Consider the following 23,171-nt stretch of genomic DNA (forward strand, 5'->3'; position numbering starts at 1 on the left):
CTCCTGCAAGTTAGTGGACAGGTCAGACTCTCTGGAGTATGTTTGGAGCTTCCACCAGGGCTACATAATCGTCTCTCTGGGGCCTGACTTGGTCAGATGTTTTTTCTGCAGTGTTCTGGGGTCACTGAGCTCAGTGAAGCAGACTCATTCTAATAAACAGAGGCCCAGAGGAGTTGTTTATGAACTGCTTATCCTTTCAAGGAGCACAAGAATCCCTCTTGCCCTTCTCCTTGGGCACCCTCACTCCAAGAGTTGGAGGCATGTGATTAAGACAGACTTCACTGACTAGCCCTGACCCAGTTACATATTCACTGAGAATATGGAAAGTGTGACTACCCACCCACACCTGGGGGCTAATGCAAGAAGCCCAGGCTAACCTAAGGAGTGATCCCTATATCCTTTCCTGTGACTTGTACTTTGGAATGGTGGAAGTTTCTTTGCCTATAACACGAAAGGTTCAGTAGCAGTGCTGGTTCCCTGGGGTCCAGAGTGGAATTAAACTCATATTTGTTACCAGCAGCCCCAATCCAAAGTGTGGCCCTTTATTCCAACATTGTCTGTTGCAGCTTTTGCCTGGGCTGGGTTAGCATGCCAGCAGCTTCTGCAGGCCCCCAACCCATGCCAGAGGCCAGCCCCCCAGCCTGCCTCCTGTATACATATTCCCTCTGTCCAGTGTCCCCTAGAAGACACTTAGGCATTCTCAGGTCTTTCTAATGTAAGAAATCCATCTTTCCTATGTATGCACTTCCTTTTTTGTCTACTATGCACTTTAGCCTATGAAGCTAATTAATAAAAATTATTGCAAGAAATCACTGGTCTGTGTTTGTTCTCACATATTACCAGCAGCTCAGGTGGCTTGAGACAATGAGGATGGGAATGAAGGCACATTCCTTTCTGTGGTTTGGGACTTTTATGTAACTGGGGAGTCATTTTTTCTTCATGGTAAGTTTTTCCAACCTGTACAAAAAGGATATATATACTTGAAGTTTCCTTTCCCAGAGGCAACCTTAATAGCTTCATGAGACCGGCCAGTGTGGCTCAGTTGGTTGAGTGTCAACCCATGCACCAAGAGGTTACTGGTTCAATTCCTGGTCAGGGCACATGCCCAGGTTGTGGGCCCGATCCCTAGTGGGGGGCGTGCTGGAGGTGACCAAGCGATGTTCTCTCTCCTTGATGTGTGTCTCTCTCCCCTTCTCCCTTCTTCACTAAAATCTACGAGGAAAATAAATTTAAAAAAAAAATAGCTTCATGAGTCCTCCCAGAGATTATGTATATGTAATATGTAGCCTTTAAGAGAAAAGTACAGTTCTGCACTTGACTTTTTTTCCCCAGCCTAATGACCTAACTTAGGGATCTTTCTGTACACATACAATAAGTCCGAACCGCATTCCATCATACAGGTGTGCCATTATTAACTGAATTAGAACCCTCTTGGCAAATGTTAGGTGCAGCCTGAATAGCTTTTAGCACATTCTTCAATGTTGAGGGTATGTGCTGCTAGATAACATAATTATTTAGCTGGGGAGGGATGGGTCCTATGTACTCTGAAATTGTATGACAAACTAAATTTTCTCAAGAGGTGCCTCATAGCTTTCATCTAATTCTCAAAAGGATCTGTGATTCAGGAAAAGGCGAGAACCATCATTCTACGGGGTAAAAACTTTTTTTGCAACAAGGAGCCAGTGTATCTGGGGATTCCCGTACCCTTTGAGTTTCCATCTCCATTAGCAGTTCTACACCATAGTGAAGAGTTATGGTATGAAGCTAGGTAGACTCTAGTTTCAAAAGCCTGAATTCCCGCCCAGCCGGTGTGGCTCAATGGTTGAGCATTGACCCATATACCAAGAGGTTGCCGGTTCAATTCCCAGTCAGGACACATGCCCAGGTTATGGGCCCAATCCCCAGTGGGGGGCATGCAGGAGGCAGCTGGTCAATGTTCTCTCATCAATGTTTCTATCCCTCTCTCCCTCTCCCTTCCTCTCTCTCTAAAAATCAATAAAGAAAAAAAATAACCTGCCCTGGCCAGTGTGGCTCAGCGGTTGGAGCATCAGCCTGCGGTCCAGAGAGACCGGGTTCAATTCCTCCCAAGGGCACATACCTCGGTTGCAGTTTGTCCCTGGCCCTGGTTGGGGTGGTGCAGAAGGCAGCCACTCGATGTGTCCCTTTCACATTGATGTTTCTCTCTCTCTCTCTCTTCCTCTCTCTCCCTCCCATTCTATGTGAACAAAAAAAAAAAAGTCCTCTGGTGAGGATTAAAAAAATAAAACCTTAATTCCTAACTGTGCAATAGAAAGTTACTCCATCTCTCCAAGCCTGTTTATCTGCAAAATGGGAGTAATGGTATGTGCCTCAGGGATGTAGTGAATTAAATGAGTCAGTGCTCAGTACATAGACTATCTGGTACACAATGACAGCTTTTAGTTCTAGGACATCAACAGAAGAGAACTAGTAAGAATTTCTTCCACATCTCTACAGGCACAAAGAAGTACTCCAAGTACATGGGGGCACACTGATGTTGAGGGTAGAGACAGGAATAAAATATACAATGAGATTGGCTTCTTCCCCCAATCCAAAAGTACTTCTAACATTCAGTATATTCTTTATGTAAAAACTAACCAGCAAGAGAGAGCCTTGGCTGACTTTTTTTTCTTTCCTTTATTGATTTTAGAGAGGAAAGGAGAGGGGGAGAGAGACAGAAACACCGATGAGAGAGAACATCGACTGGCCGCCTCCTGCATGCCCTTCACTGGGGATCGGGCCCACAACCTGGGCATGTGTCCTGACTGGGAATCGAACCGGCAACCTCTTGGTGCATGGGTTGACACTCAACCACTGAGCCACATCAGCTGGACTGACTGACTCTATTTTAATGTACAAATGACTCAGACTTCTTCAAGTTTTAAAGAGTTTTTTTTAGAAATGGAGAAAAGATCAAGCCAGGATGACTTCCCACAAGGAAGGGATCTAAGGGCCACCCTACAAACTTCTTCAGGCCACCGCGGCTATTTTCTCCTCTTGTACCTATTAAGAAAAACAGAGGGGGTCAAATATATGGTGATGGAAGGAGACTACATACTGGGTGATGAGTACACAATGCAGTATACAGAAAATGTATTATAAAATGATACACCTAAAACATAATGTCATTAACCAATGTTACCCCAATAAATTTAATTTTTAATAAAGCAGAGTAAAAGACCAACCCCCACCAGGCCAGAAAGAGGAAGGAGAAGCTCCTTTCCCATGAAAGGTTTCTTCTCCAACACCAAATAGTCATAACCTTTGGTCCTCTAACATGGGAAACATTACCTAGATTTAGATTTAAAGTTTCCTCCTCGTCTCTGGTGGGGCATACCCAACTGTTTCCTTTCTTCAAAGGAGGGACTGTAGGTGAAAGAAGATGAGACGATGAAGTGGCAAGCTGTTGGAAAAACGGATGGTCTCACCCCCACCCCACCCAGCTCCCACACAAAGCAACAGGATCAACAGATGCATCATTTTCAGGTCCTGAGGTTCCCCGCCTGTATGTGTTTCCGTCTGATAACATGAGTTTGTGGAAGTCAAGGCCCAGCTTTAAAACAAAACTGGAAGAGGCCTTGCCCTCCCTTCCCATGTATGTAATAAACTACTTGGGAAGCTTAGTCTGTTCCCACCCCAACCCAGTCCCAGGAGATTGGGAAGAGGAGGGGTGGACAATACACTCCCAAGAGCAAACCAGGATCCTTTGGGGTTCTATCACTCTCCTGAGGAAAAGCTCTGTTTCTGAAACAAAAATGTGCCATTTTACCTCCAAGGCAATAGGGCCTCAATAGGCCCCTTTTCCTCCTGTTGTCACCCTGGGATCCACAGACGGGCTGGTGGGAGGGTGGGCAGACAGAAGCCCTTGAAATTATATGTTATAAAGCTATAGGTATATGAGAATTAGGAGTAGGGAAGGAGAAAGAGGATTCATAGCTTTCATCAAAATACCATGATGAGCCCTGGCCGGTTTGGCTCAGCGGTTAGAGCATCAACCTGCGGTCCCGAGAGACCCGGGTTCAGTTCCCGCTAAGGGCATGTACCTCGGTTGCAGTTTGTCCCCGGCCCTGGTTGGTCGTGCGGGTGGCAGCCACTCGATGTGTCCCTTTCACATCGATGTTTCTCTCTCTCTCTCTGTTCCTCTCTCTCCCTCCCAATCTACCTGAACAAAAAATGGAAAAATGTCCTTGGGTGAGGATTAAAAAAAAATAAATAAATACCATGATGACTTATACCCTACCCAGCTCGATACTGCTTCAAGGCCTTCTTGCTCGTGTTGGTGAGTTCTTCATCAAATACAGATTTCTTCAGCTGCTTTTGCTTCTTCACTGTGCCGAGAGAGAATGGGTTAAATATGTCCCCTTTGGCCCAAGCTCCTAAATCCTCTTAAGCTCAGGGTAATGATTCCAAGTTCAGTGGATGCTCTGGACTGATGATTTATTGACATGAGGTGAGACATCAGATCCTGGCACAAAAGGGATAAGGAATCAGAAGAAGTACCAGGTGTGAAGGAACCACTCCAAAGAATGACTGCAGAGTCCAAAGTGAAATGGGCGAAAGACCACCTTCACTTCATTCTACCACAGACCTGCTCCTCCACGTGGCAACTGGTAAGGACTCAGGCTCCAGAGTCCAAAGGCCCGGTTTCAAATCCTAGCTATTCCCACTAACCACAGCGTCACTTCACCACTTGCAGCCAATAAAGGTATAGCTGTATATACTAGCACATACTCATTACTCAAGAAATATGGGCTCTTTTCATCACCCCTTCAATTTTCTCCCTGACCACAAGCACAGATTTCAACAAGAACCTTCCTACCAGCTCCTGTGGATTCACCATATGCCTACCTGGGCCTCTTGCTGGCTCCTCCTCAGGCATTGCCCGGGCTCGCTTGGCTCTGCGATTCCTCTTGGCCATCCGCTCAGCAAACATCTGTGCCTTGAGGATTTCAAACTGGGACCTTTCCTCTGCCTGGAGAGAGGATGACGCGGGAGTATGGAACAGATCGGGCAGTCCTGGCCCATTCCACTGGGCAGGGACCCAACTCCAAAGGGGAGGCCACTCACTGTCATCTCCCCCTTTTTCTTGGCATCCTTCATAAACTTCTTCCTTTTCTTCTTTCCTCTTAAGGCCAAATCAAACTCCTGCAGAGCCTTAGCAACTAGGATGAGAAGGGAGCACGAGAGGAACTGTTTTGTATCTTTCTTTAAACTCACATTAAAAGTGCACATATTTTAAATTGGTACATGAGGGCTTAAAATGAGAAGCAGTAATCACTTCCTTTCTAGTGATTTCCTCCATCTCACTAACATGCTTGTCCACTATATCTCGATTAATCCATCTGAGGCATTTTATCTATCTACCTCCTGTTGTGAAAGATGAGGATTTAGTTCACTTATACCCCCGTATACCGTCCCACAATATAGTTACAACTCTTTTTTTTAATCCTCACCAGAGTATATTTTTCCATTTATCTTCTAAATGGAAAATAGAGTGGGAGGGATGGAGGGTGAGAGGAAGACGGAGAGAGAGAGAGAAAAACATTGATGCAAGAGAGACACATCTATTGGTTGCCTCCTATACGACCCTGTCCAGGGCCAGGGACCAAACTGCAACTGAGGTACTTGCCCTTGACTGGAATCGAACCCGAGACTCTTTGGTCCATGAGCCGACACTCTAACCACTGAGAAAACTAGCCAGGGCTACAACTCTATTTTCAACATAGACATTTAACATACATACACCCTAATTTTTTTCCCATCATATATAGGCAGTATTTCTTAAATTCCTGGTACTTTTTTGAAGGGTAATTTTGTAATCCCTAACGAAATAATAAATGCATATAACCTCTGACCTACAATTCTATTTTAAGGATTTTATCCTGCAAATCAAATATAGTCACTTAACTGTGAAAAGGCATCTACACAAAATTATTCACTACATGACTTGTTAATAGCAAAAGATTAGAAACAACCTCAATGCTCTTCAATAGAATATTGCTTACATAAAATTGACCTCCAAGCTATAAAATTAATTGAAAAAAGCAAGGTATAGAACAATGTGAATCAATTTGTTTGTTAAAAATAAAGGCAGGGAATATCTAAAAATATTTTTCTGACTTTTATGGCAAAATATATAATATAAAATTTGCCATTTTACCATTCTTAAGTGTACAATTTTGTAGCATTAATTATATTCACAATATTGTTCAAACATCACCATTCTGTTTCTAAAACTTTTTCATCCCAAACAGAAGCTCTGTAACCATTACTAACTCCCTCCCCCAACCCCTGGTAATCTCTATTTCCTGTGTCTATGAATTTGCCTGTCTAGATAACTCGTATAAGTGGAATCATAAACATTTGTCCTGTTGTGTCTGGATTAGTTCACTCACCAGGTTTTCATAGTTCACCTGACAACATGCACCAGAACTTAATTATTGTTTTGTTTTTGTTTTTTAGAGCAGGAGGGAGGGAGGGGGGAAGAGAGAGAGAGAGAGAAACATCGATGTGAGAGAGAGAGACATCAAGTGGCTGCCATCCACACAACCCTAACGGGGGCCGTGGACAAACCACAACCGAGGTACGTGCCCTTAACAGGAACCGAACCTGGGACACTCTGGTCTACAGGCCAATGCTCTAACCGCTGAGCTAAACTAGCCAGGGCCAGAAAGTAATTATTGATGAAGAATATTCATTGTATGTACACACATTTTAGTTCTCCAATCATCTATTGATGGACATGAGTTGCTTCCACCCTTTGACTACTGTGAATACTGCTTCAGCCCTGGACGATTTGGCTCAACAGTTAGAGCGTCAGCCTGAAGTCCAGAGAGACCCGGGTTCGGTTCCCGCTAAGGGCACGTACCTCGGTTGCAGTTTATCCCCAGCCCTGGATGGGTCGTGCAGTTGGCAACCACCTGATGTGTCCCTTTCATGTTGATGTTTCTCTCTCTCTCTCTCTCTTCCTCTCTCTCCCTCCCGCTCTGTCTGAACGAAAAATAGAAAAATGTCCTCGGGTGAGGATAAAAAAAAAAACTGCTTCAGTGAACACTGACATATGTTTCCATTTGAGTCCATTTTCAATTTGGGGGGGGGTACAGACCAAGGAGTGGAATTGCTGGGTCCTATAATTTCTATGTTTAGGTTTTGAGGAACTTCCTCACGTACTTTTTTCCTTCTTCCTCTCTTCTTTGGTCTGGAACCAGCTCCTCTCAGGCTCGGGGTTCTGTGCCTCCTTCCCCTTCTCCAGGAGCCGCTTTGCTGTGTTGATCTGTGGGGACAGCAAAAGGGTGCCTGCCATGGAACCTACCTATGATAATACATAACATGGCAGCTGCAGGAAGTCACTGCCTGCAAACGCTTGGGGCTCTGATGGTCTGTTTGCAGACACAGGATTTCAGACGGGCTGATCCAATGTGCTTATGGAGTGGCGCTGGGGACCAGAGCCCTCCACAGAGCCTCACCTGGGCTTCCGACTGTTGCATCTCTTTCTCCTCGGCCTCTAGCTGTAGAACTGCATACACGTCTTTCTCCATTTTCTCAATCTTGTCCCGAAATTTCAGGATGACGTCTTGAGGGAAGAGAACAAAAAAGAGTTTAAGATAAGGATGAAAACTCTGTAGCTGATGAAAATAATGTATATGTGTACTCAGTGACTTGGAAAGTTGGGTTTTTATTTTAATGTGTGACTTCTCTGCTTAACAACCCCTCCCCCACCCCGCCCAAAGGTTTCCTGTTGCTCTTAAAATAAATTCCAAACTCCTAAGCATGGCCCCTGCTGCCCTCTCTGACTTGTCTCCCCCTTGCTCACCATGCCCTGGGCCCTCTGGCCTTTCTCCCCTTTTACTCGAACACCAAGTTTGCTCCTGTCTCAGAGGCTCTGCCCTGGTCTCTGCTCGGCACACCCTGTCCCTGGACCACTCATGGCCACCTCGTTCTTGTCATGCAGGATGCATCTGTTTAGAGGCCTTTCCGGAACAGCTTTTTTAAAACAGCCACCTCTCCTCCTATAGTTGTCAATCACACCTCTATTAATTTATTTATTATACCTTTCTCCCACCAGAGGATCAGTTTGTTTTTTGGGCTTTTTTTTTTGTTTTTGGTATGCACCCCTAGCAGGAACCGAACCCAGGACTCTTCGGTCCACAGGCTGACGCTCCAACCGCTGAGCCAAACCAGCCAGGGCGGATCAGTTGTTTTGTTTCCTGCTGTATCCCCAGTACCTAGAATAGAATATGCTGCTTCCTATGTAGTCTGGCTCTGTGGTTCCCAAGCTTTCACGTGTACAGAAATTACTGTGTAAGGGGTGTACACAAAATGATGTTGCTTAACTTTATGGATTGTTTAAGAGGGGGTGTAAATGTTGATGGACTGACATTTAGGGTCTGTCCCCACATAGTCTGCACTCTGCTGCTTGACTCCAAATGGAGGCATGCAGTAGTACTCAATAACTATTTGTTGGTTGAATGAATTAAATGAAAATTTTTAAATGAAAAAAAAAAAAAAAAAAACCCAGACATATATAAATGGAAAAAAGGTCAGAAAGGATGTGTATCTAAACAGTGGTGAGTTCCTTGACATACAATTACATTTTTGCTCTTATTTTATTTATTAATTTCCAACTCTGAATATGTATTATTGCTGTAACCTTGGAAAATGTATTTTTTAAAGGAGGTGCTTTGTATGACTCCTGTGGATGAGAACAAAAAGCATGACAGCTATCCAAAAGGGATGAGTGCTGATCTCCTCTCCACGCTCTGCCCCTCAAGGACAGGTGGGCAGGAGGGAATTGGTGGGTCTTTTGCCCTAAGAGGCTTTGTCTTTCCAAAGGTTAGAAAATAACTATAAATGAGACAGTTGGGGCACAAGTCTATCTTGAGTCTCTTTTACACACAGAGTCTGAAGCCCAGGGAGGCAAGGTGGGACCTACCCAGGGTCACTCAGCAAGGAAGTAGCAGAGCAGAGATTCGAATGTGGCTCCTGACTGCAAAGCTCCTGCTCTCACCCATTATCTTCTGCCCCTGCCTCTGCCCCATCCCGCAGGGTCTGACCTAAGACCCTGGCCCACTTACCCAAACTGCCCGGAGCTGCTACAGTGGTGCCTGCTCACCTTGGGGAAGTATCCGGGCCTTCACAGGGGCCTTGGCAGCCTTCACGATCTCCTTCAGCATCTTCCGCTCCTCTTCCCCCACCAGAGAGACTGAACGCCCAGCCCTGCCAGCACGTGCTGTTCGCCCCACCCGGTGGACGTAATGCTTGATGGTATTGGGCATCGTGAAGTTGATTACCTGGAATGTCAAAGTTGACCACCAGTCATAGCTGGGAATTGAGGAAAAGCGGGGACACAAGGAGGCAAAAAGACTCCCACCCAAAGTTCAAGGAAGATGGAGCCTGCTCACCGTTTTGACCCCCTCGATGTCAAGTCCACGGGCTGCCACATCTGTGGCCACAAGGATGTCAATCTGCTCATCCTTAAAGCGCCTGGAAATAGCCACAAAGAGATGTTCATTCAGATTCCCAACCCCAATAATGCTCTGCAGGAGCTGGAGCCAGAAAGAACACAAATCCGTTTGGAGTCAAGCAGCACAGTGCAGACTATCATAGTGGGGACAGACCCTAAATGTAAGCTCATCAGCATTTACACCCCTTCTTAAACAATCCATAAAGTTAAGCAACATCATTTTGTGTACACCCCTTTACACAGTAATTCCTGTACACGTGAACGTTTGGGAACCACAGAGCTAGACTATATAGGAAGCAGCATATGCAAATGTCTCAGCATACAAAACAGCTTTTCGATAGAAAACAACTCTCCGCTGCCTATGATGAATAGGAATAGGTGGAAGAACTCTAAAAGATCCCTCGTTGCCTACCAGGCTGACTCCATTTTGTGAGAATTAAACGAATCACATAGAAAAGCACACCACAAAGGACCTGGCAAAGTAAATGGTCAAGAAATGGTGGCCAGATTTGATCCCAAATCTCCTTCCATCAGACTCAGGATTGTCCACTGCTCTGGAGCAACTGTAGAGAAGAGTATATGCTGAGTCATCCCAAGTCAGAATCTCCTGCTTTGGCCCACTCAGCAGCTCCCACACTCAAGCCCTGCGCCATGAGTATCATCTGTGAGACTACAAAGTCAGAGTTCTGACATGACCTCCCAGGGAAACTGTGCTCCCTGCATCCCCTGCTACTGCTCTAACACAATTTCTGAGTGGTATTTTACCTCTTTTGAGTTAGGAGAGCGCTCTCTGACCTGCCCAGGAAGGGTGGCTAGGAGCCAACCCCCCCACCCCAATCTTTACCGGAGGGACTCCAGCCGCTGTGTCTGTGACAGGTTGCCATGGAGCTCGCCCACCTGCAGTCCCATGAGCCCCAGGAGGATGTGCATGCGGTGGGCCTGCTTCTTGGTCTGGGTGAACAGCATCACGTGGTCGGTGAAAGTCCTTGTCAACAGAGCTGGCAGGGACAGAAGAGTGAGCTGGCAGACATCTCTAAAACATACTCCCTCCTCACCTGCGCAGTGCTATGTGCCTGGGAGGGACCAGGGACACAGGCAAGGTCCCGCCCTTGTGAACTCACATTCCAGGGTGGAGACAAAGACACAAATCCCCAGTTCCCTAGGATGATAAGTGCCCCTGAGAAAGTGGAGGGAGGATGGCGGCATAGCTTTAGTGCTGGCCCCTCTCAAGCTGAACGACAAGGCAGGATCATCCATGAGACGACTTGGGGGAAGACTCCAGACAGAAGAGAGAGCAAACATAAAGGCCCCAGGGAGAACAATCTTGTGGGTCTGAGAAAGCAAAAGCCGGCAAGTGGGGCAGGAGTGCCAGGAGCAAAGGCAACAAGGAGGCAGGCAAAGGCCAGACCCAGAGGGTCTTCCAGAACTCGCTAGGGAGCATGGACTTTAGTCTAAGAGCAATGAAAGACATCAGAGGGCTTTAAATAAGGAAGTAACAGGGACAAATGCTCATTTATGAACAATCATTTTAAATGGTCTGCAGGTGAAGAGTGGATTACCAAGGGACAAGGGTGGAAACAGGAAGGCCATTAAGAGGCTGCTGCAGTAGTCCCGGCAACACAGCAGTGGCCTGGACTAAGGGCCAAAGGGGCAGTGGTGGGTGGTGGTGGGGAGTTCAGCAGGATATAAGGACTGGATGGTAGGAGGGAGGTGAGGCGATAAAAGGAAGGAAGGAAAGAGGTACCAACAGTGGAGTGATGGAATGGCAGCACCCCACATTAGGTTAGGGGAGGCTGGATATAGGAGGCTCCCGGGCAAAACCCAAGTGCTCCAGTGTGGCACCCATGAGGCCAAGAGAATTGAGCACCCACCCTGCCCAGTCCCACCCTGGGCTTTCACCTGCAACAATGGCTTCCCGGTCCCCTTCCCTATTCGGCCGGATCCGGATGAACTCCTGCCGCAGGAAGGGGGCCACATCTGTGTTGCTGTTCACAAAGATCCGGACGGGGTTCTTCAAGGAGACAGAAGCCAGATCTTTGACCTGCCAGGCACAAAGACAGGGATGCTCACTAGCCTGCCAGGGGGCAGAGAGGGAGGCAAGCCAGTGTTGGCCCCAGGTACCTGCCCCCAGCCCAGGCCAGGGTCCTCTGCACTGTCTTCTCCATTCACCCTGCCTAGGAAAGTCCCCAGAGCCCACCTCATCTGTCATTGTAGCCGAGAAGAGCATAGTCTGGCGATGGTGGGAACACATTCGTATGATCTCCTTCATCTGCTCCTCAAAGTACTCGTCCAGCATCCTGGTGAGCAGGGAAGGGAAGGGATCAAGAAAAATGGACTAAGCTCACTCCTGTCACAGTGAGGGGCAGAAAACATCAGACAGGCAATGTTTTGATGTTGTCATTGGTTATGTTTCAGGCTCATTTATTTACTTACTCTACTAGCATTAACAAGATTCACTAAGAATTATCATTTGCTTAATCTTTTTTTTTGGCTGAACTATTTGTAAATAAATTGTGGACATCATGACATCTTACGCTTAAATCTTGCAGCACACATTCCCTAAGAACAATGACCTTCTATATAATCACAATGTCATTGTTACACCCAAGAATTTTGAGTTTGAATAACATCATCTAAAGCACAGTCCACATTTGAATCTTCCTAGCTGTTCCCAAATATCATTTTGTAGCTGTCTTTTTTTTTTAGTCTAGGAACCAAAGTTCCTGTGTTGCATTTGGTCAGCTTATCTCTTTAGTCTCCCTTAATCTAGAAAAGTCCCCTCAGCCTTTTGCACACTCTGTACTTGTCTGTTTCCCAGGGACTGTATTCAGTAAATCACTGCAGGAAGAATGCGCAGGGGTGCGATGTGCACCTCACTCCCACTCCCTCGGGAGGCACAGATCATCAGTTTGTTCCAGTACTGCTGATGGGAGTTTGAACACTTGGTTAAGGTGGTGTCTGCCAGCTCTCTCCACTGGTAAAAGAAGCCTTTTCTCTTCACCAATAATAGTAACTTGTGAGCTTACTTTGACTCCAGGGTTTTTCAACTGACACCAACCAGCCTCCCTCCAAGTAAGGCTCCAGTTGAGAATCAGGCATTATGTTTAGTTGTCAAGTCTCCTTAGTCACTTCAGTCTGAAACTTCCATAGCCTTTCCTGGTCTTTTGAGATGCTGAACTGTGTTTGAAGAATACAATTCCTTTGCCCTTTAAAACCTGAATCAGAACACGCCCCTTAGCTGAGAATGATCTCCTTTACTTCCCTCAGGCCTCAAGAATGGTTCATTTGCTCTGTCGGCCAATTATTCAACACTGACTGAGCATCTGCTAGGTTCCAGATGCAGTGCGGGGACGCAGCAGCGACACCAAGCCAGCCGCGTACGAATACGATGTTTTAGGGGAAAGTTGGGGCACAGCCACCACGCCAACATTCAGGTAATGATAAGGGAGGTCAGAGAGGCTGGCAAGGCATAGCGCCTCAGAGAGTGTAAGGCAGGAAGGAAGGGGGGGTATCAGGACCGGTTATAGACAGTGGCCAGCAAAGAGCTCTTCAGATAAGTGACAACTGGAGCAGAAACCCGAGGAGGTAAAGGAAGTCATTCCAAGCTGGGGGAATGGCAGATGCGGAAACCTCGAAATGGGCGAGTGCTGACAGGATTTATCGATGGATGTTTTGTGGGATGTGAAAACAAGGAGTCGAGAACGACATTAAGAATTTTGGCCAGCCCTGGCCGGTTTGGCTCAGCGGTTAGAGCGTCGGCCTGCGGTACAGAGAGACCCGGGTTCGGTTCCCACTAAGGGCACGTACTTCGGTTGCAGTTTGTCCCCGGCCCTGGTTGGTCGTGCGGGTGGCAGCCACGCGATGTGTCCCTTCACATCGATGTTTCTCTCTCTCTCCCTCCCACTCTATCTGTACAAAAATGGAAAAATATCCTCGGGTGAGGATTAAAAAAAAAAAAGAATTTTGGCCAGGCCCTGGCCGGTTTGGCTCAGTGGTTAGAGCGTCAGCCTGCGGTCCAGAGAGACCTGGATTCGGTTCCTGCTAAGGGCGCGTACCTCGGTTGCAGTTTGTCCTCGGCCCTGGTTGGTGGTGTGGGAGGCAGCCACTCGATGTGTCCCTTTCACGTCGATGTTTCTCTCTCTCTCCCTCCCACTCTATCTGAACAAAAAAGAAAAGAAAAGAAAGAATGTCCTCAGGTGAGGATAAAGAAAAAAAAACAAACCAATTTTGGCCAGAACAACGGAAAAGATTGCATTGCCGTTCACGAGACAGAGAGAAAGAGGGAAAGGCAGATGGATCAGAGCTTGGTTAACGACCTGTTCAGTCTGGAGATGCTGTAATTTGAGAGTCCAGTTGAACAGGCTTTGGGGTTTTTTGTGGCCTCCTTCCCCTGCCCTCCCTCCCTCATCAGTCTAGGTCATTAAGACTTGATTCTGTTCGGTCATGAAGGAAAGAGGTGAGCAGATGGGACACAATGAGGAAGGAAGAGAGAGAGGGTGCGAGCCCTCATCACAACGCAGATGCTGTTGGCGGGGTCCTCAGTACGCACTGGCACGTAACCCAGCTCACTCCTTGAATCCTCAACACCACGAGGTTGGTACTATTCTTATCCCTACATACAAACAAGAAAAGGTTTTGCTTTGAAAATCTAAATGTTTCCAGATCTCAGTTAAGAAGTGGCAGCCTGGCCCTGGCCGGTTTGGCTCAGCAGTTAGAGCATCGGCCCGTGGACCAGAGAGACCTGGGTTCAGTTCCCACTAAAGGCACGTACCTCGGTTGCAGTTTGTCCCTGGCTCCAGTTGGGGTCGTGTGGGTGGCAACCACTTGATGTGTCTCTTTCACATCGATGTTTCTCTCTCTCTTTTCCTCCCTATCTGAAGATAAATGCAAAAAAAATGTCCTCAGGTGAGGATAAAAAAAAAAGAAGTGGCAACCTGGTAGGTGTGGCTAGGTGCTTGAGTGTCAACCCACGCAACAAGAGGTCACTGGTTCGATTCCTGGCCAGGGCACATGCCCAGGTTGCGGCTCAATCCCCGGTGGGGAACATGCAGGAGGCAGCCAACTGACGTTTATGCTTCTCCAGAAGGAGAAAGAGCAGAATAATCTGGTCTGAGGATGGAGAAAGGCCCAAAGGTGAGCAGCTGAAATGGTGAGAGCCATGGAGAATAATACAAGGTGGCGGGTTCCCATCTGAGACTGTGGCCCCTTGGACCCCAGATGATTGATTACCTATCGGCCTCATCCAAGATGAGCACCTCGATGCTGCTCAGATGGAAGGAAGGGCAGTTGTGCAGGTGATCAATGAGCCGGCCTGGGGTGGCGATGAGGATGTCAGGTGCTGCCCGAAGAGCTGCTTCCTGAGACTTCACGTCCAGGCCACCTGTGAAGGAAAAAGCCCCACCAGGCAGCCAGTTCAGTCATTCACCAGTGTTGACTGAGCCCTGCCACCTGCCAGGTCTCATGCCAGATGCAGAGGGAACAGAGAAAATGAATGACAAAGGCACCATGTGCATGGATTTTACAGTCTGTTTGGAGAAAAGGACTGAGAGAAGCAGCTGCAAAACTGAGGTCTTTCTGCATCACCTTTGAATTCCAATGGCACAAGGAGGGTAAAATAAAGACTGGATAACACTATCATATAACATCATCAGAAAAATTCTGCCCTAAACAATATTTGATTTATTATTCATGCAAAGCAAAAGTGATATCCTAGGTTTGCTTAGTACCAAAATAAACATTTTTCATAATTCTAAAGTTTCATTCTGCAAGACTGGTTAAATCTCTCCTCTCCCTGCCACTACCTACTATAAAAAACACATCGTCCACTTTTTAAGTGGATTCAATCACGTAAAAGCTTCCTTGGCACCCATCAACCCTCAGATGGCAGGGTAAATCAATCCTCCACCATGTCGTGGTCTCAGGGGCTGGCAGCCCTCAGCCAGACACTCACCCACAGCCAGGCAGGTGGTGATGTTGCAGAACTGGGCCAGCTGCTTGGTGACCGAGTGCACCTGGATGCCCAGTTCTCGAGTGGGAACCAGCACCAGCACGCGGGTTACTGGAGCCTGGCGGGGCTTGTAGATTAGACGCTCCAAGACGGGCAGCGCAAAAGCAGCAGTTTTACCTGGAGACAAAGGCAGGAAAAAAGCAAGGAGAAGAGCTTCAGTTCCTTCAAGGTTTAGGTTCTAATCTGAGCACAGATATATGTATGGGTCACACAGGTTGTTAGTTATGGGTCACAGGTTGCAGGGGTCTAGTGAAGGTCCTCATCATTTAATTCTATCAGGGTATCTCCTTGACTATGACCACCTGTCTTTTCCACCATGGGCCCTTGTCATAGGAGTCAAGTTTTTATGAAAGGGACATTCAATGAAACATTGCAGATTAGTGCAGTTAATTATATAGTAAAAAAGTAGTCATGTAAAAAAATACTATGCAACCATTTTTTAAAAGCAAAGAGTATTTAAAGAAAACAGGAAAATAGCCCAGCCAGTTTGATTCCTGGTCAGTGTATAAGACCAGATTGTGGGCTTTATCCCCAGTAACGGGAGTGCAGGAGGCAGCAGATGAATGTTTCTCTCTCATCGATGTTTCTACCTCTCTCTCCCTCTCCCTTCTCTCTCTCTAAAAGCCAATTTTAAACAATCTTAAAAGAAAAGAAAAACAACTTACTATACATTTTCCTATTTCTTTTTCGTAAATATGTTTTTATTGATTGATTAAAATTGATTTTGAGAGAGAGGAAGGGAGAGGGAGAGAGAGAGAGTGAAACACTGATTGGCTGACTCCTGCCCACCCCCTACTGGGGATCAAACAACCTGGAGATATGTCCTGACCAGGAATTGAACGAGCCACCCTTTGGTGACCCGGATGACACCCAACCAACTGAGCCACACCGGCCAGGGCTATAAGTTTCTTTAAAGGGAGCTACTAAATAGCCCTGGCCAGTTTGGCTCAGCGGTTAGAGCGTCGGCCTGCGGTCCGGAGAGACCTGGGTTCGGTTCCCGCTAAGGGCACGTACTACGGTTGCAGTTTGTCCCCGGCCCTGGTTGGTCGTGCGGGTGGCAGCCACTCGATGTGTCCCTTCACATCGATGTTTCTCTCTCTCTCTCCTTCCTCTCTCTCCCTCCCACTCTATCTGTACAAAAAATGGAAAAATATCTTGGGTGAGGATAAAAAAAAAAAAAAAAAATACTAGGGGGGAGAAAGGAGAAACATCTGTAACAAAAATTAATTAATAAAGATTGAAAAAAAAGGGGGAACTACTAAATAAAATATATAGTGTTATTGCATTAAAATTCATATCTGGCCCTGATTGGTTTGGCTCAATATAGCATCAGCCCATGGACCCAAAGGGTCTCAGGTCCAATTTCTAGTCAAGGGGATGTACCTGTTTCTTTCTCTCTCTCTCTCTTCCCCTCTCACTCTATCTAAAAATCAATGGAAAAATATTCTCCAGTGAGGATTAACAACAAGAATAATTACATGTTTGCGTATTTATGAAAGGGGCCTAGAGCCTGTTCTGTCAACCTAGAGCCTGTTCTGGTTTGAACACCCTCCTTCTGCCTCCCTACTCTTCAAATCCCCATCCTTTAACCTGTTCCAGTGGCTGCACAGGCACAGATGTCCTTCCCCAACAGTCCCACAGGTATGCACGCCTTCTGGATTGGGGTGGGCTGCTTAAAGTTCATGGCTGTAATGGCCTGAAAAAGAAAGAAAGAATTAGACAGAGGAGCAGGGGGAGTCTCAGCATGAAATAAATAAGGCAGGTTTCCAAACAAGTGGTATCTTAGTCCACCCCAGGCATTTAATCCACAAACATTTATTGTGCCGCTTGTGTGTGAGGCACTGAGAATACAGTAGTAAACAAAAGAAATAAAAACTCTGCCCTCGGGAATATTATAATCTGACAGAAAAAAAAACCAGACCAGAAACAAACACATGTCATAAGAAGACAAATGCTATGAAGAAAAGTGGCGGGGAGGGGGTGTAGAATGAGTACAATTTACAGTAAGGTTGTCAGGGAAGGTCTCATTGCACGGCAGTTACTGAGTGGAACCCTGAAAGAGGCAAGGAGCAATGCAAGCAGATTTATGAAATAATCTTCCAGGCAGTTGCAAAGAGCAAGTGCAAAGGCCCTGAGGAAGAAGATGCCTGACCTGTTTGAGGGCCAGAGAGGAGGCCAGTATGGCCAGAGCAGAATGAGTACTGAGAGACATTATCAGAGGGGCCCAGAGGGACTGAACCTTAGAGGTCAAGATGGAGCTTTCTGTTTAAGAGGGTTCCCTGGCAGCTGTGTGGACAACAGAGTTTAGGGAGGCAGAGGGTCCAGGTTAGGAAGCCCAGTTACAGGGCAACTGCAATAATCCCACAGTAGTCAAAAGAAGCCACTACCTTCAGAAGAGGGCGGGAAAGGTTCATGTCCTGGAATGAGAGGTTTTCATCATATTGAGATGCATCTTCAAAAAATCCTCCTGCTTCCTACACCGGAAAATCAAAAGACAGAATGAGAATTCAGCAAAAAGGCCCCAAGAAAACAAACTGACCTTAAATCCTCTTAGGTTGCAAAAACAAGCTGCACTTTTTTCTCAAGCCCACCCTCACCTGTCCTTTCTTCTTCTTCTTCCGCTCCTTTACTTTGACAGTGTCTGTGGAGAAAAATATAGCTGCTGATCAGGGCTTATACTTATGGAGCGTTTACAATCTACTAGAACTATCCTAAGTGCTTTATGTGGACAGCTAACTGAATCCACACAACAACTTGAGGGTACGACGGTCATTAGCCTTGTTTCAAGGATGAGCTCACAGTACAGCAGTGCAGACAAGCATCTCACCTAAGGTCAGACAGTAAGCAAACTCACCAAGTTTCAGAGACCAAGTTCTCAACCTCTATGCTATATTATGATGCTTTAGCTCCCATTTCTGCAAGAAATATTCATGGAGCACCCACTACGTGGTTGGACCCATCTGAGGTGGGATGTAGGAGACCTAGCACCTAAATAAGTTTGAGTCACAGAGGTGCTGGCAGCTGTGTGAGGCTGGAGATGAGGAAAAGAGTAAACTTTCTACAAAGTACAACCCTAACAAAATCTCAAGACAAGGGAAGCTTACAGAAAGGACTTCAACATGGAGATCTTAAATTTAACTGTGTGAAAGAGCATAGGAAATACTGTAAGTAAAGGTGGACACTTTCCAGTGTCCTGTTCTTGTTTCTGACAGCACCACAGCGTCACCTACCTGCTTTGGTGAGGATGTTTTCATCAGCTGATGAGTAGTCGGTCTCTGATTCTTCATCTTCTGAGTCTTCCTCATCTTTCCCTTGAAGGTCTTCCCGCTCCTGTGGTTCAGAGCCCTCCTTTGCCTCTTTCTCCTCTGACTTCCCAGACTTGGCTTCTTTATCCTGGGGGGAAGGGACGTGTAATAAAGCAAAGGGACTACAAACTACAGGAAACCCAGAACCTCCAAAGAGCTCTGCGGATTCTTAGTGACTATTATCAACGGACACACGAAGCCGGCCTGCACCAGCTGCACTTCCACTCGGGCTTGAAGAGAAACAGCGGGTGGGCTTAACCACGCAGAGAAGAAACCGTTCTGCTTTCTCACCTCTGTTTTCCTTTTCTTTCGAACTTTCTCAATCTTCTCATCTAATGTAGTGGCTGCCCTCTGCAGATAAAAATAGAGAGATGAAAAGAATATACACAGGGGACAGACACAAAGCAAGCTTTCTCTGAGGGTTGGATTTCAGACATTAATATATAAAAAGGGAGTCTGTTCTTGGATAGATTAATCAATCCATAGATTATTTATTTTTTTCTTTTCTTTTTTTTTTTTTTTTTAGTGGTATGTGCCCCTAGTGGGAACCGAACCTGGGACTCTCTGGTCCACAGGCTAACGCTTAACCGCTGAGCCAAACTGGCCAGGGCTATACACCACTTATTTAATGTGTTTTTGGACAATCCATAGATTATTCACAGCCAAAAACACATTAAATAAGTGGTGTACAGCCCTGGCCAGTTTGGCTCAGCGGTTGGAGCGTCGGCCTGCGGACCAGAGTTCCCGGGTTTGGCACATACCAAAAATAAATAAATAAATAAATAAATAGTGTATTTTTTTTGGGGGGGTGGTGCTTTAAATTACCTGGAACCAATAAGAACATCCACATTTTAGGTATTCACTATTCAGAACAACACATTTACCAAGAGATGTCACATTATATCTGAATACTACTTAGAAAAACTTCCCCTTGCCAATCAGACATAATTTAGCCTATTAATTAAAATGTTGAAATCTGCCCTGGCTGGTTTGGCTCAACGATTAGAGCGTCGGCCCACGTTCCTCGGTTGTGGTTTGTCCCCGGCCCTGGTTGGGTTGTGAGGGTGGCAACCACTCGATGTGTCCCTTTCACATCAATGTTTCCCTTTCACATCAATGTTTCTCTCTCTCTCCCTCTCCCTCCCACTCTATCTGAACAAAATATCAAAAAATGTTCTCGGGTGAGGATAAAAAAATAAATAAAAATAAACCACTGAACTGGTATCATCAGATTCCCTCTGAGATTTCCCACCCCCCCCACACACACATACATTTTAATGTCTATAAAATCAAGGAAGTTCTCTCTTATTGTATAAACTGAAGTTAGTCTGAGCTCACTATCCCCTCCTCTAGGAAAAGTTGTCATGGACATTTTGTTTTATTTATTGATTTTAGAGAGAGAGGAAGAGAGAGATAGAAACATTGATGAGAGAGAACATTGACTGGCCGCCTCCCGCATGCCCCACACTGGGGATTTGGCCCACAACCTGGGCATGTGCTCTGACCTGGAATCAAACTGACAACCTTTTGGTGCATGGGTCAACGTTCAACCACTGAGCTACACCAGCTGGACTATCATGGACATTTTAATGAAGACAATAAAATATTATTGATACTTTAAATGTCATTTGTAAATCAATGAGTGTGTTTGTAACTAAAGTCTGCAATAAATCCATTTCGCAACAGTTTGCACTTGTTTGTTTTTAATCAAAACTGTGGGTAATTTATAATCACTTCCTAACCCATGAAAACAACACCACATTTTCCAAAGGAGTTCTAATATCTGCTGAATGTAAGCAGATGGCAAAGGCAGTGAGTTCAAGGTTAGACCTCTTAACATGCTGCTGGTTCAATCATAACAGCCCAACCAGAACTGCCTATTACTATCAGTCTTACCTTCTTCTTGAGCTGGCTCATGACATCAGCCACGGCCCAGCTGCCATCATACATTCCCTCCTTCTCAGTGAAAATGAAGTCAGGGTTGAAATCAGCACTGCGGTTCTTCTGTAAGGCTTTCTGCTTTCTGCCCAGCACAATGGGCCCCTGAGAAGAGGGAGAAGAAGTGTGACTGTGGGACTGAGATGAGAGAACACCAAAAAAGGAAGAAGAAAATGAGGGTACCCAAAAAACAGAGAAGAGAAATCTACCAGGCAAAAACTGACAGGTGACAAGAAGAAACCAACCAATTTATAATTGTTATTTGAGATTTTTTAAAAATTATATTTTCTTTATTGATATTAGAGAGAGAGAAAGAGAGAGGGAAAGAGAGAAACATCGATGTGAGAGAACATTAACTGACCGCCTCCTGCATGCCCCCCACTGGGGATTTGGCCCACAGCCTGGGCACATGCCTTGACCGAGAATCGAACCATCAACCTCTTGGTGCATGGGTCAATGCTCAACCACTGAGCCACACTGGCTGGGCCGTTATTTGAGATTTTTACACACCTCTCTCAGTAACTGATAGATTGAGCAGACAAACAATGAGTATATCTGTAAAAATTGTGAACAGCATAATTTTTACGCTTCATTCCAATGAACATATAGAGAGCACTGCATCTATGATTAGAGAATGAACATTCTTTCTGAGCACACATGGAATAGTTGCAAAAACTGATCACGTAGTAGGCCTTTAAGCAAATCTTCAATTAGTTTAAAAAAAATCAATATTATACAGAATTTGTTCTCTTACCACAATTCAATTCAGTTAGAATCAATAACAAAAAGATAACTTTAAAAACCCATACATTTGGTCCGGCCAGTGTGGCTCAGTGGTTGAGCATCGACTCATGCACCAAGAGGTCGCCAGTTCAGATTCCCAGTCAGGACACATGCCCAGGTTGTGGCCCGATCCCCAGTGGGGGGCATGCAGGAGGCGGCCAATTGATGTTCTCTCTCTTCGATGTTTCTCTCTTTCCCTCTCTCTTCCTCTCTCTCTAAAATGAATAAAGGAAAAAAAAAAAAACCCATACATTCGGAAATAGGAAAGGAAAGAGGACTGGCTGACCTCTGGTTTCAGGAGGATAAATTGAGAAGAAAAAAACCTGAACTAAAAAGTGCTATACTGACATTTTTCCTTGCATTAACCTCATAAGAACTCTGACCCTCAGTTTCATTATTAGTAATGATTATAATTTCTCGGGTCCCTAGTTTATTGATAGTTGTATAGCACTTCATTCTTGAAGTTTTGCATCATCATCTGTCATATTTGCTTTACTCCTTTTTTATAAATAGTTTTCCATTCAAGAATTAAAAAGATTATTCTGGCTGCTAAGTGAATACACTAGAGGGGGCAAGAGGAGCTGGACACCAGGTATGTTAGAATTCTAGGTATCCGAGCGCAGCTTGGCAGTGGCCTGGACTAGTATGGAAGCAGTGTGGATGGAGGGAGGGGGAGAAGCTTAAGAGAGATTCCTAAGCTAGAACACTGGAGGGGGAGCGGAGGAAGAAGCTGTCCAGGATGACTCTAAGGTTTCTGGTTTGAGATGGAGCAGGTTGGGAGGGCGAGGGAGAGAGACTAGAGTTCGGCTTTGGAGCAGTTAAATTTGTGGAGGCCATAGGACACCCATGGAGGTGTCAGTGGGTGGACAGACAGGCTGCAGAGGAAAAGACACCCCTGCTGGATCTTTGGAGGGGAGCATCTTTTTCACGACATCGATCCCTTTTTAATTGCCATACTGCTTCCTGCCGGTAACCCCACCCCCATCCCACCATACGTTTCAGGGGAGCGGTGTCCTTGTCCACCTTGTCATGTCTATGTTCCTAATGCTCAATAGTAGATGTAACAAACTAAGTACTGAATAAACACTGGCATAACGAACGACTGGATGACCATAGCCCCTTGAGCAGAAGCCCGCACTTGCTTCACCTCCGGATTTCTACGACACTGCCTGGAGTGAACACACATTCAGGGAATGGGCTCTGAGTTCCCCAAGGCGACACGGGCACAGTGCGGCGGTGAGGAAAAGCTAGTGGCGAGCAAACGGAGGAAGATCTTGGGGTCGGGTGAGACTCCTCTAGGGGAGATGCTGAGAACTGGGGGACAGGGACAGAGGAATCACAGGGAAGGGAAGCTAGTCAAGGAAACGAGTGCCCGCCGCTGCGCCCCCATCCCCGGTTGGCTCATACCTCCTCCTCGTCTCCGGAGTCAGACTCGGGCTCCACGGGCACCTCGTCATCTTCGCCGATGGTCCCAATTAAACCCAACTCCTCAAGCATGCTGCCGCAGCGGCTACTTCCGGAAACCAGCACTGCGCAGACGCCGGCCCAGGCTTTTCCGCGACCGTCGCCGCCTCGCGGCTTACATCACTTCCGCTTTGAGGAAACCTTTGAGGAGCCGCTGCCCCCGAATTCTTCGAGTGCGCATGCGGCGATACGG

At 46.2% G+C, this 23,171-nt stretch overlaps 1 protein-coding gene across 2 annotated transcripts; it reads right to left on the reverse strand.

Moving 5' to 3' along the window:
• Positions 1-2,758: 2,758 nt before the first annotated feature.
• Positions 2,759-23,041, reverse strand: DDX27 (DEAD-box helicase 27). Of its 2 annotated transcripts, XM_036245565.1 has the most exons (21): positions 22,922-23,041; positions 20,690-20,836; positions 19,085-19,144; positions 18,719-18,881; positions 18,086-18,129; positions 17,876-17,962; positions 17,079-17,184; positions 15,432-15,605; positions 14,711-14,861; positions 11,679-11,778; positions 11,381-11,522; positions 10,326-10,479; positions 9,420-9,501; positions 9,131-9,308; positions 7,485-7,591; positions 7,189-7,291; positions 5,086-5,180; positions 4,867-4,990; positions 4,259-4,346; positions 3,310-3,384; positions 2,759-3,021 (listed from the first exon to the last, which is right to left on the reverse strand). In XM_036245565.1, the coding sequence occupies exons 1-21, from the start codon at positions 23,009-23,011 to the stop codon at positions 3,003-3,005; spliced, it is 2,289 nt and encodes a 762-aa protein (XP_036101458.1). In that variant the 5' UTR covers positions 23,012-23,041; the 3' UTR covers positions 2,759-3,002. The 2 variants fall into 2 exon arrangements, with proteins under 2 accessions (XP_036101458.1, XP_036101457.1); XM_036245564.1 differs by lacking the exons at positions 2,759-3,021; positions 3,310-3,384; positions 4,259-4,346 and adding an exon at positions 4,355-4,483 and having other exon boundaries at positions 22,922-23,029.
• Between the last annotated feature and the right edge of the window lie 130 nt (positions 23,042-23,171).

Source organism: Molossus molossus, unplaced genomic scaffold (assembly GCF_014108415.1).
Source record: "Molossus molossus isolate mMolMol1 unplaced genomic scaffold, mMolMol1.p scaffold_m16_p_6, whole genome shotgun sequence".
Classification (NCBI taxonomy): Eukaryota; Metazoa; Chordata; class Mammalia; order Chiroptera; family Molossidae; genus Molossus; species Molossus molossus.

Coding starts and splice junctions, on each gene's coding strand:
- DDX27 (XM_036245565.1), bottom strand. CDS start 23,011: ATGCTTGAGGAGTTGGGTTTAATTGGGACCATCGGCGAAGATGACGAG. Junction 11,779..14,710: donor ATCTTGGATGAGGCCGATAG/GTAATCAATCAT, acceptor CCTGCTCACCAG/GATGCTGGACGAGTACTTTG. Junction 7,592..9,130: donor GGCCCGGATACTTCCCCAAG/GTGAGCAGGCAC, acceptor TCTTCCCTCAAG/ACGTCATCCTGAAATTTCGG.